At 40.4% G+C, this 13807-nt stretch overlaps 1 protein-coding gene across 1 annotated transcript in view; it reads right to left on the bottom strand.

Annotated features, from left to right (window-relative positions):
• eloal (elongin A, like) overlaps positions 1-13807 on the bottom strand; it is a 45451-nt gene that overhangs the window by 13990 nt on the left and 17654 nt on the right. The window contains exon 11 of the mRNA XM_047029631.1: positions 13521-13624. Coding sequence (XP_046885587.1) covers positions 13521-13624 — 104 coding nt within the window. The remainder of the gene's footprint in view (positions 1-13520; positions 13625-13807) is intronic.

Here is a 13807-nt window from a genome sequence, read left to right as displayed (position 1 = left end):
TAGTTTTGCCCGATCACTTGGTCAGGCTATTTAAGGGTATCGGGCTCAAGTGACTTTTGTGCATAGACAAGTGAAACGTAAATTTATTTTTCCAAAGGCCAAGAGCCTCAAAAAGTTCATATCAAGCCCTGCAATGCAGTGGCCAGAGATATATGATGACCTGATCGACACCAAGTGTAATTGACCGGGTAGAAGTTCGTCTTTTGCAACCGACATGCACAGTTGAGCCTGCTTGACAGTTGTGTGAGGTAGGGTGATAATTGGTCTATTAAGCCCCATTGTACCGAATTTTGTTGCAGTTCCACCAGAGTTCCACTGGGAGTGATCGCGGTCGAGTGCAAAATGAATGGGAGTCTATGGAGATAAACGGCTAAATTTGTCTCTTTCACCCGATTGTCGTTGAGAAAATCTCAAATTTGATTGTAGTTTTTGCATGTTCAACATGGATTTTAGGTCTAAAGTTGAATGAACGAGTACTTATGTCCTTTCGATTTCTTACAGGGTGAGTCGTTGTTGCCCATAACACGCTAGCATTCTGCTAATGAATGCTGATTGGTTAGTGAAGGACTGACTACAACTAAAAATCCCGCTTGATGGCATCCAAAGTGGAATCATAATGTCAGAGCATTAACAACATTAGCAACAACATTAGCAGGCTAAAACTCTTTCTTGCATGTGTATTGACAGGGGGAGCCTAACCTGTCAGCTGTGTTGTCGATGCCTCGAGAGAAAAGTGGAAGTAACCAGAGCTTGCCGTCAAGCAGTAGCTCTGGCCGTACAATATCTATGATGTCAATGACATTTTAAAAGGCTTTTAAGAACAGAAAGGCGACTTAAAAAAAATCTAACACCCAGCGGTGTTCATTTGTTTGGCCTCCCCTTTCGAATTCAGAATTCAAATTACTAGACAAAAAATCATATCCTGAGAAAAGTGGATTTTGAGGGGGAATAGCTCCATAGACCTCTTTTTTGCATTTTGCACTCGACCGTTAGCACCCTTCATATGGAACTAGGGTAAAACTGCAACCAGTTCAGAACCCGGATGTTGCCAATGTTGTTAGACATTTGTACAAAATACCAGCTGGTATTGATAGACCACACTTATAAGTTATGGACCCAAGCAAAAATATATCTGTCTAAAACATTCTCTTTTAAAATGTTGTTTTTCTGGAAAATTGTACTTTCGCCCCCACTCTCCCCTACAAGTCCGATCAAGAATCGGGTCGTCACGGATCCAAGTAGAGGGAGCTAACTGGTAGGGATCTGCACCGCCTAATTTCTCAAAATATCGACCCTTTTCTTGTGGTCCATCCTTCCCTATATGCCTTTGGATCTTGGACACGTTTTGATGACCATTTCGGTCTTTAGACATGGCTACAGTTATACCAAAGAGTTTAGAATATAGAGGGTTTTCACCGACGTCACGTTCTGGGCGGTAACCCTGGTATTCCTGTCCCTGGTTTTTTATAACTTTTGGAAGTCGCTAATATTCCAAATGTTTTTCTCGATCTGTCCTATTGGTACAACCTGAAACACGGCAATAATTAACCATTTTCCTTGACGACGTTCGGTATATACTTCAGTGTCTGTGCTTTGTTGTGATGCGGAGTGCCTCCAATATGGCGACTTCCGGTCTGATGACACGTCGTGAAAATCCTCTATACATTCTTTGGTTGTACTCCGTTCAGTTGTTTACACCGAGTGCCTCCAATATGGCCGCGCATCCGGGTTACCGCCCAGAACGTGACGTCGGTGAAAACCCTCTATTAGTACTGTAGTATTATACGTGCAGGGCCTATACGTTGTTCTTTTTGCTTCGTGTTTATAGTTTGACCGCTGTACTGTGTCGGATAAATAAACTGTAAACTTGAATATCTGGCTCCGTCGTTGTTCTAGCTTTGCAAAGCAAGCTAAATTAAGCCTATAGCCTACCTATGTTACTATTATAATGATGATGAGTGTTGTTTACTATAACTAGCTTATTGTTAATGCCATCGTTGTAGTGTTGACAAAGTTACAACAATATTTACATTTACATTTATTCATTTAGCAGACGCTTTTATCCAAAGCGACTTCCAAGAGAGAGCTTACAAAAGCGCAATATAACGACCATATTGTGGCTATCAGACATGATTTATTCATATTCGTCTTTGCTCCAGAATAACATGTCAACAACCAATAATGACGCCGTAACATGCCACGATATTACAACTAAATATAGCTGAAATCAGGAATGAGGTGTCCAAGCCGGTTAAGCAGGTAAAATGAACGAAAAACATTTTAGAACAGGGTTCTGAGTAAATGCAGCTTTGAATCTATCAAAGATTTGCTGAGATACGACCCAACTTCCTGTTTGCCGGCTTTGCCACATATTTTGATTGGCTGTCCCGATCAAACAGTTTCGAAAAATTAAAGTAATTTTTATAGTTTGTGTGAGGATTAGGGATGAGATAAGATTTTAAGAGATATGAGATATGATTTTAAGAGAGATGAGATATTATTCTCTTATCGATTCTTTGTGGGCAAGGGGGGGGGGGGGGAGAGCACAAACGGGTTTATTGTTGGAATACTGTTTCAGCATTCAAAGTACTGTTATTTGAATCTTTATTCAACTTCTATTTCTTCCGTGACACCCTTCAGCACCTTAAAATTTTCAGCTATTAAAACTTGGAAACTATCAAAGAATTCAGCAGTTTCAGGCTATGACTGCTGTGACTTTTCAGCTTTTTACCTCTTACGTTTGAATTAATATAAATCAATATTCATCATAATTTTTACATGGTTTTCCAATGGAGTTATTTTTCAAATCTTAAACTTTTTAAACTTTCAAATCCTTCTTCTTCCTCAATATTTTAGCTACAGCCACCATTTAAACTTAAAAATTTTGACAAAACTCTAAACATTTTCTTTTTTTATTCAGCTTTTTGATATCTGTTCAACTTGGTTCACTATCACTGATTATGTTCCATGAGTTTTTCAAATAGTTTCTGAGATTTACATGGGTGTGTTTGTGGAGAGCCTAGAGTGCTGACTGAAACGCTTAGAGCTTCGAAATCTGTTTCAAAAGTATAAAAAATTTGCCAGCATTGCAACAATTTTCACTCTTCATGCTTCATTTTTGGATCAATAGATAACAAATTTTGTGTTGGCCGTAGACAGTTGTCTGTGGAATCCAACAGACTTACACATTTTTTCAGAGCCCCAAGAAAGCGAGACAAAGTGTAACTCTTGCCCCATAGAGACCAATGCAAATCTGGTGACAAATTCGTCAGAGATAGCAGAAGGAACACGTTTTTGAAACTGCCGGTAGAGTAGTATTTCTGTTTCTATAATTTCAGCTACTAAAACTAATATTGTACTTCTTCTACAGTTTAACAATTCAGCTTTCTGCTTCTCCCGCATTGTATTTCAGCTCTTAGCATTTTTAGATGATGGAGTTTAGCTTCCACAATGCCTCTTGTGTGACTCACACATTTTTTAAGTTCATTTCAGCTTGCGGGTATTTTCTCATTTCTGTATTTTCAGCAATTTTTTAAAATTAATTTCAGCTTTCAGCATTACAACGCATTTTCTGCAGGAAATGCACTTTCTAGTTTACATTAATTTTCTTTTATATAATTTTCTATATTGCTGCACACCATATGCAGTATGTATACATAGACATTTACATTTTTCCGTTGCTCTTCTTCTACAGTTATATTAGCTACGGTAGCTTAGTTATAGAATCTTAAATTTTCAGCCAAGGTCAAATCATATAATATGACAGTGTCAAACATCGGCCATTCTGTTAAACAATTTACATGCTAAGTTTAATGATGGAATAAAAATCGATATGCTCAGTTTAATAAAGGGTTGACACGTCAACGCGAACGTTTGCTGATAACACACGCCCCCCGATAATTAACGTGAAGTGATCAAGAATGGAAGCGAATGCCGGAGCTAAAATGTATGCTTCAAACAACGGGACAGATGCTAACTTGATCGACTATACACAATAAAGGCAAATTGCTTCACACAGTGACAAGTGGTTGTGATCATTTTTGAGGAGTTTAGCTCTACCTTTGATAGTTAGAGATGAAGTGCAAACGTTAGCTGCGCTGCTCCATGCATCGAACACATGACATTCCAGTAACTTCACTCCATGCTGTGTGTTCAAATACTTCTTCATATTTGTTGTATTTCCTCCCTTCAACAAAATATACTTTTTACACAAGTGGCGTTGTTGTCATTTTGTCGTGTGAAATACAACCAAACTTTAGAACGCTTCTGCCTAGTTGCCATGTTTGCTGCAGTCTGAATAAACTATAAAAGTTTGCGCATGCGAAACGCCACAGAGAACCTCTAGCAGAATCGTTGAATCATTTGGCTGACGATTCCAAGGAATTGGAATTGGTTCACTGGGAACCGGTCCCTTGCCAAGACACCAATTTATCCTAGTGAGCTATTCTCAGTGCTGGATATTACTGTATTCAGTTACTGTGTAAAAATATAAGCCGTTTTTCAACTGGCAAGCGGTTGTCAGATTTAGCCCAAGTTTAAACAGCTGTAATTCAGTCCTATTTTGACATGTCAAGGTGATTGTGGTCTAGGGTATAAAACTTTTTACAAAACGTAAAATGGCGGCCGCATCAATTCATCTGGTATCACAAGTTAAGACGTGTCAGACACGGGATCGCCCCCTAGTGGTTAGATGACACAACCTTTGGTGGTCCTCTTTGGAACAGGGTCCCGAACACCTGTACCAAGTTTGATGTCAATTCAGCAATTATTTCCTGAAATATTATCTCACTTCCTGTTTTGGCGGCTTCATCGCCGACTTTGATCAGCTTTACCGGAAAAACAGTTTTGAAAATCAAAAACCATGTGAAAACAAATGTTTGCTTATTGCAGCGCCACCTAGAGGTGAAATGGCATTACCTATTGGACCTCTTTAGAACAGGGTCCCTCGTCCTTATACCAAGTTTGGTGTCAATGCAGGAAAGAGGTGCTGATATGACCTCACTTCTTTTATGGTGGTTTCTTTGACGACTTTGATTGGCTGTTCCAGTCAAAAGGTTTAGAAAATCATAAAAACATTTGATGTCTTTGGTAAGGCTTGGTCTGAAGATGATCTGTGCCAAATTTGGTGAAGATTGGACAAACTTTATAGGAGAGTCAGCGAAAAAACGTTATATTCAAAATGGCGGCCACATCAATTCGGCCACATCATTTTGATTGGCTGTAACTAACAAACTATTTCGAAAATCAAAAATCCAAACGATAACTTTTGTTAGGCTTGGTCTGAGGATCATCTGTGGCAATTTTGAAGAAGATTCAACAAAAATTGTAGGAGGAGATACGAAAAAAACGCTTCTCCTTAACATTCAAAATGGCAGAGAATCTATATAACTGGGTATGACATCATAGCGTCATGCGTTGGACTCGTCTTGAACCAGGGAATACAACGATACCTCATTTTCGAAAATGAGACGTGGTTCAAAAGTAAAGTGTGTAAACACACCTTCAACTTTGACCCATTGGTGGCGCTAGAGGGTTCGAAATGGAGACATGAAACTTGGTGAAATTGATGACGGGACTGGCCCTATAGAGTGTGCCAAATTTCACAACTTCTGACAATACTGTTCTAGGGGCTGCCACAGACTCCCATGGCAGAAGAAGATGTATAATAATAACTAGAGAGGGTACAATTTCTTGGGAAATTGTAGGGTGTGCTTGCTTGCGTCGGTTGCAGGTGGGTCCATTTTCCCTTCTAGTGATATTTTTAAGCATTTAGCCTACTCATATTGCATAATTCATTAAGAACACCCTTTGAAACAAGGAACCCCCTTTGAAACAAGCTACTGTAACAACGTTGTCACTGGCAGTATTTCGGATGGAATTGCGATTCAAATAGTACCATATGCTAACTGAAAATAAGCCCCCCAAAACGTAAATAAGTTTGATATTAATTTAGGGGGACATGGCTAATTTAAAAGCAGTTTGCTAGAGGCAAGCTAGCTGCCGTTGCTATCCACACTTCACTGATTGTTTGAAAGCGCCGGAAATGAGAACGTTTCTTTTGTAAGGGATAATGTATAGAACGCCAGTCATTATCGGGAAAATAAACCCCGACAGGGCGAACAGCACCGCGACGCGAAACTAAGGTGTTTTGTTTCGCCCTGAAGGGGCTTATGTTCCCAATAATGACCGGCGTTCTATACATTATCCCGCTTATTATACGGCTACTTGCCAACAAAAGTAACTTAACACAGTGTGTATTTGTATTTATTAATTAATACAAATTAATTTATTATAAATACAATTAATTTGTATAAATGTATTTGTTACCATTCGTATTGTTGATCAGCAGAGAAATAGTTCGCCAAAAACGTTGAACTTCATAGACTTTGAACATTCTTTAGGCTTCAAATCAGCTGACGTCGCTAAGCAACAGAGTACGCTGGGGTTGAAAAGTTAGATTAGATGCAATTTCCCGCATTCTGGTGCATTTACTACAATTATTTACCATAGTTGTTATACATATACTGAGGGGCTGGACATTAAAATATTTTGAAAACTAAAATTCCCAATAAACAATGGGACATCTTCAACTACCTGTCACCTTTCAGCACTCACCTCAGCAACAGAGCTGTCTCCACTGCCCTGCATGCTGTCCCTGCCTCTGACTCACTCTCTACCACCTATATCAGGAGACATGGAGATGCATTGAGCATTCTTTCATAATTGATAATAATAAGCTTAATGTAGATTTTTCATATGAAGACTTCTGAGATGTAAATCATGTTATCAGCATATGAAATTCACAATTGGTATAGGTTTAGTAACCTAATAATTATGTAGGCTACATAAAAAAATAGCATTTCCCTAAAGCATGACTGGATAGTTCAGAAATTATCAAATTTGTGTTCAAATCTGTAGTCTTTTCCACAGATCACATCCTTAGGATGTTAGCTTTCAGGAAAAAACATAGCCTCCTCCATTTACCAATACCGAATTTATTATGCATGGGCAGCATACTAATATGGAGAGATGGACGTGTCTCATCTCATTAGATAACATCCTGAGGGTATAAGCTTTCAGAGGATATATGGTTTTAATGGTTGAATCAGTTTTGCCTTCATGTTACAGACTAACATGTAGCAATACAATTCTGCGAATTGCCAAAATTTCAAGTTGAGCAACCTTATTTAAATTGGAAGACAATTCTGAAATAAAGTTTTTTTTTTTCTTTTTTTCAGTCGTAAGAAAAACTAGCATGTTAACTAGGTTAACTCCAGATTAGCTCACGGTTGTTATGGCAATAAAAAAAACACCAGAAATTTCTTTTGTAGCTACTTGGAAAAAACATCCTATTTCTGCCTTAAACGGATGCCTAGGTTTGAACACGGCCAAAAGCACAACATATTTCAGACCCAGATTAAAAAATCAACAAATGCTGTTCCACTTGTAATGGGTAAATAAAGTATGGTATTGCCTAGTGCTAGATGTAGGTAAAAAGCTTGCTTATCTAGCTAGCAATAATCATAATGTTTGCAGAAGGATCTTTGTGACTTAACTAATGCTATTATAGTCAGAGAATGTCTTATAAGGGCTGCTTTGGCCACTGAAGGGAAAACTGGGCAACTTTGACTTACTTTCCTCTTCCTCAGAAAAACCCTCCTTATGTCCATCTCGTCTGTGGAACAGTCATGTCTTAAGTGCTACTAGCTACAAGGGCGATGCATCGATCAAAGAGTATGGGAGTTGAATCTGCGTGCTTGATGCTGTTTTTCTAGAAAACGTGGAGTGGAATTCTATTGAGAGGCGGTTAGAACCGAAACTGTACTGTCCTGTAACTAGTGGTATGTGCCAGTGGAGCGAGTGGTACGTGTCAGTGCCTCCGCTGGCACATGACAGTAGCTAGTGGTACATACCAGTGCCTCCGCTGGCACATGACAGTAGCTAGTGGTACGTGACAGTGCCTCTACTGGCACGTGACAGTGCCTCTACTGGCACCTAGTGGTACGTGCCAGTGGAGCTAGTGGTTTGTGGCAGTAGCTAGTGGTACCAAGCCCCCACCCCTCGGCTTGAAGCAACGGCCCCGGTGGATGTAGGTGGTATTGCATGTACGGTTAGGTTTCCGACTCTTCTGGTCGTTTTTATTCTATTAACTCCATTCAACATTTACAAAACTACTTCCCCCAATAATTTTGTTTGATTCTTGAACCTGGCTCATACTACTAGCTTTTTCATAGAAGAATTTTTCCCGATTTTGGCTAAGTTTGAAACCAATCCGAAATGGGTAAACTAGCACCCCATTTATTTGCTTACGTCAGTAAAAGTTGCCTGCAAATGTGCTCGCGGATACTAACAGGGCACGAGCACAAAAGTTCACATTGGCCGATAGCCGATTTACATGAGCTCTCGGAGCTAGGGAAAAAAAGAGCCACTGTTTAAAGCTAGACAGGAAGACACGGAAGTGGAAAGATGGCCGCGTCCAGTCTCGCACTCTCGCTTGCGCCACTGAGCACTTTTCATAGAAATGAATGGGACGCCATCTTGGAAGACAAAAGTAGCTTACATTAACTCTATGAGTGGTACATGCCAGTGCCTCCGCTGGTACATGACAGTAGCTAGTGGTACGTGACAGCGCCTCCACTGGTACATGACAGTCACTGTTCTGTTGATAGTGGTACGCAAGTGTCTCGTGGCAGTTGCATTGGGTGTCTTGCAGCTTTTGTTTACTGTCATGTCAACTAACTGCCCCGAGCTTGTGGTACACTGGCATGTACCACTAGCTACTGTCATGTGCCAGCGAAGGCACTGGTATGTACCACTAGCTACTGCCACGTACCACTAGCTCCACTGGCACGTACCACTAGGTGCCAGTAGAGGCACTGTCACGTACCACTCGCTCCACTGACACGTACCACTAGCTACAGGACAGTACAGTTTTGGTTCTAACCGCTACTGATTCCATTGCTATGGGTATTCTCCACACTTATAAAGTGGAACGGATTTGATTGTGAAGCAATGGAAAGATTGCTGGACTAGTAGACCAGTCATGCACTAATATTTTGATCGCAAATGTGGGGGGGTCCAAACAACTTTTTTGGGGAGACCCCCCCAAGTTACATTGCGGCGACGCCCATGACTGTAGCCTACTACTACACACTGCCAGTGGGCGAGCAGAGTCTGTGACTCTGAGGCTAATGTCAAAACAAGACGCAGTCTCACTCAAATTCCAAGTTTTACACAAATCACAAAAAAATGCTGACCCGCTGGCTGTCTTCACAATCGCCATATCTTTAAAACACTGCTCTCCATTTGGATGTTAAATTGACCCTGGTACGAAATTAAGAAAATACTCATTAGACGCAGATCAACAACACTGTTGTCGACGAGTGTCAACATTCATTGACAACACTGTTGTTGCTGCCGCAATCGTCAATGGAGGCTGACGGGGCTCTCACGTAGCAAACAAATCAACGTTTTTACAGCAACCTACATTCAAATCTCACCACCTGGATGTCTTCACAATAGTCATATCGTCATAAAATGTCCCTCTTTCAGTTTTTTCGTGTAAAATGTAACTATAAAATTAGCTATGAAAATACTACTATGACGCTTTCTAGCATGGCCGCCGCCTAAAAGACTAGACGGTCTCACGGGCGACCCGCACTCGCTCATTAACAAAGACTTTGACAACCTAAATCAAACATCCGAGATTGCAGTTCCACTCAAAATCGCTTTCTCAACAAAGCTAAATGGTTGGGATTTTTTGGGGGTGGGATTTTTCACTCGTAATCCAAGCTCCAATTTGCGTGCTAGAACGTCTCTATCACGTTGTATCCATGCGTCGTTGCTAACGTGTGTTGACGTGGTGACGTAGCTAGCACAGATTATCCTTCATCGACTTAAGGCACTTTGACGGCACAAAAATGTTGTAACCTCCTAAACTGTACAACGGAACGTAAATCCCAATACATGCTAGCAAGACTAAACTTTTGACACCTAGGTTGTCTATGTAGTCCAAATATTGACTGAGTTTTAGGGGTGTGAAGAGAAACAATAATAATAATAATAATATATATCTGAGATTACAAAGGTTGTGCTCTTGCCGAAGGCAAAGCACACCCAATAACTAGAGAGGGTACAATTTATGGGGGAATTGTAGGATTTGCTTGCGTCGGTTGCAGGTGGGTCCGTTTTCCCATCTAGTGACATTTTCAAGCATTTAGCCCACTCATATTGCATAATTCATTAAGAACACCCTTTGAAACAAGAAACCCCCTTGAAACAAGCTACTGTAACAACGTTGTCACTGGCAGTATTTAATAATAATTAAATACACACAACACAACCAAATACATAAACACGCTGCAAATATAGAAACGCGCCGCAAGAAGAAAAACACGCAAACCCCGAAAACAAATGCAAACAGAAAAACGCTGCATCCAGATAACACAACGGATGTGCTTCAGGCCAGTGGGAGCGCAAAGTAGAATTTAGAACCAGAGAGGGCAGATGAGAAGTTTGTTTTGAATAGGACCAAAATCGAAGTAACGAGGCAACATAAAAAGATTAGTATTCATTTTTACATGTGCCCCTCCTCTTTGACAGTTTTTCAGAAGACTTACTTCGATGTTGATCCAAACTTTTCATATGCTCTCTCTTTCTCTCTCGCTCCATGGGGCCGAAAATCAAGATGTTCCACTTGGCTCTCCCCCTAGAGGCCTGGAAAACTTCCGTTGTGAAAACTGGATGCCGCATTTTTGTTTTGCGTGCTTTCGTTTTTGCAATGCGTTAATGTACTGCAGCGTTTTTGGTTTGCGTGCTTTCGTTTTTGCAACGCGTATTTGCAGCGTGTTTATGTATTTGGTTGTGTGCATTTGCAGCGTGTTTGCTGAATGCTGCACATGTGTTGTCAAATTAATGAAGATGTTTTCTTAATTTGCTTGTGTTTTGTCTATGCATGTGTTTTGTTAGTTTGCAGCGCGTTTGTACATGTCGGCCACCGGTGCTGTTCGCCCTGAAGGGGCTTATTTTCCCAATAATGACCGGCGTTCTATACATTATCCCGCTTATTACACGGCTACTTGCCAACAAAAATAACTTAACACAGTGTGTCTCTTTAAGATGTATTTGTTACCATTCAAGTTCAAATTCAAGTCTTTTATTATCAGGTACACAGAACAACACAAGGTTAGACTGGGCACTGAAATTCTTAAGATAACGCAAGCACCTGGCATAACATAACATAAGTACACAGAACACAATTTACATCAATGCTGAGCTTAAATAAGTGAAGCTTCCTACATATACAAATAGGAATAAATATCGACCATACTAACCCTAATACTAAAACTTCAATTCGTATAATTGAATCGATAATCATTCGTATTGTTTATCAGCAGAGAAATAGTTCGCCAAAGACATTGAACTTCATAGACTTTGAACATTCTTTAGGCTTCAAATCAGCTGACGTCGCTAAGCAACAGAGTACGCTGGGGTTGAAAAGTTACCGGACTACTTGCGGAGTATGTATGTCTTTACAATAGTCATATCGTCATAAAATGTCCCTCTTTCTGTTTTTTTGTGTAAAATTGAACTGTAAAATTTGCTACAAAAAAATACTACTATGACGCTTTCTAGCATGGCTGCTGCCTAAAACGTTGGTAAGCCCCATTCAAGTGAATGGAGCATTCTACAGTATTAAGAACAGCCGTGTAATAAGACATAATAAAGTTTATCCATAGCTGTGGCATTGAAGACAGTACTAGCCTACTACTACACACTGCCAGTGGGCGAGCCGAGTCTGTGACTCAGAGGCTAACGTCAAAACAAGACGCGGTCTCACTCAAATTCCAAGTCTCTCCCGTAGCAAACAAATCTAAGTTTTTACAGCAAATATTTTACATAAAAATCTCACCACCTGGCTGTCTTCACATTAGTAATATCGTCATCAAATTTCCCTCTATGTTTTTTCATGTAAAATTGAACTATAAAATTAGCTACGAAAATACTACCATATGACGCTTTCTAGCATGGCTGCCGCCTAAAAGACTAGGCGGTCTCACGGGCGACCCGCACTCGCTCAAATTACAAAGACTTTGACGACCTAAATAAAACATCCGAGATTTCAGTTCCACTCGAAATCACTTTCTCAACAAAGCCAAATGGTTGGGATTTTTTGGGGTGGGATTTTTCACTCGTAATCCAAGCTCCAATTTGTGTGCTAGAACGTTTCTATCACGTTGTATCCATGCGTCATTGCTAACGTAGCTAGCCCAGATTACCCTTCGTCGACTAAAGGCACTTTGTCGCCACAAAAACGTTGTAACCTCCTAAACTGTGCAACGGAACGTAAATCCGAATAGAAGCAACGCAAACGCTACCAAGACAAAACTTTTGACACCACCGTTGTCTATGTAGTGTGACTAAGCCTTAGGGGCGCGAAAATAAACAATAAATAATAAATATATATGTGAGATAACAATGCCGAAGGCAAGCACACCCCAATAAGAAGAATACGTAGAAACACTTAAGGTGGCTTCGCCACTTGGCCACCAACTATATTATGCTATAATTACATTTGTCATGCCGTGAGCATAATAGCGTTCATTACGAAATTGTTAAATCTACTTTAAAATGACGGACATAAACTCTACAAACAAACGTTATGTATGTGTGCAACCATTTGTAAAACTTGCTACAATAAAAGGCAGGCAACTGTAGATTATCCAGCCCTTTCTCCTTGTTTTCATTCAGCTCAGGTAGCTCAGGCAGCATCAGATTTGCTGATGTTCCCTTTTGTGCTCGTCCCCTGTTCGTATCCGCGAACACGTTTCCAGGCAACTTTTCTTGACGTAAGCAAATAAATGGGCTGCTAGTTTACCCATTTCGGATTGGTTTCAATCTTAGCTTAATAAATAACTTTGGATAAAAGCGTCTGTTAAATGCATAAATGTAAATTTACATTTAGTCATTTAGCAGACGCTTTTATCCAGAGCGACTTACAGTAATCACAGTGACATTCCCCCGAGGCAAGTAGGGTGAAGTGCCTTGCCCAAGGACACTACGTCATTTGCCACGGCGGGTAATCGATCCGGCAACTTTAGGATTACTAGTCCGACTCCCTCACCGCTCAGCCATCTGACTCCAATGTAACACGTGCCAGTTTGAGACGTCATCTGCAAGCAGTGTCTAGCTAGCTCCGGTTGTACTTTTCTGTATGTAGCCTACTTTACGCCACAAAATAAATGTGTAATTCTAAAACATTTCACATAACCTTCTACAAAATATTTGCATAGCCATCAGGATCAAGACGCACATTGACACCCTTCATGTCTATGTAGTGCAAAAACTGTGAGACGAGTTAGCATAGGCATGATAATAAATAATGTGTTGGCTATGTGAGATAACAATAGTGAGCCTTGGTGATGGCAAGTACAGTACATTAACAAATATGTATTTGAGGAGTTTATCCCTAACTATTTTATTTTGTGCAACAAGGGCATTGTTTTATTGGTTCTTCTTACTTCCTCTTTTTGAGTCTGGTGCTTGACTAGGCCCAGAAGCTGTGGTCGAAGGTTTGGCTGGTTCTGCATAGCTGGGTCTGGGTCTGTTGTCTTGAGATTTGGGACTGTGAGAGAAAGACAGTAAGCCGTACAATGTATATAAACCATAGACTGAATAAAGAATGGACCGCATGACAGCTCCCCAAAAGTGAAGACTAAACATCTCAATCTCCCCCTGGTGGCTGGGTGCAGTATAGGTAAGTCTAGGTTAGGTTAGTCCAAGCACTTGTCCTGTCCTGTCCAAGTTG

Source organism: Hypomesus transpacificus, chromosome 11, assembly GCF_021917145.1.
Source record: "Hypomesus transpacificus isolate Combined female chromosome 11, fHypTra1, whole genome shotgun sequence".
NCBI lineage: Eukaryota > Metazoa > Chordata > Actinopteri > Osmeriformes > Osmeridae > Hypomesus > Hypomesus transpacificus.
The sequence above is the reverse complement of the archived record's forward strand: the minus strand, read 5'-3'. Positions and strand labels throughout refer to the sequence as shown.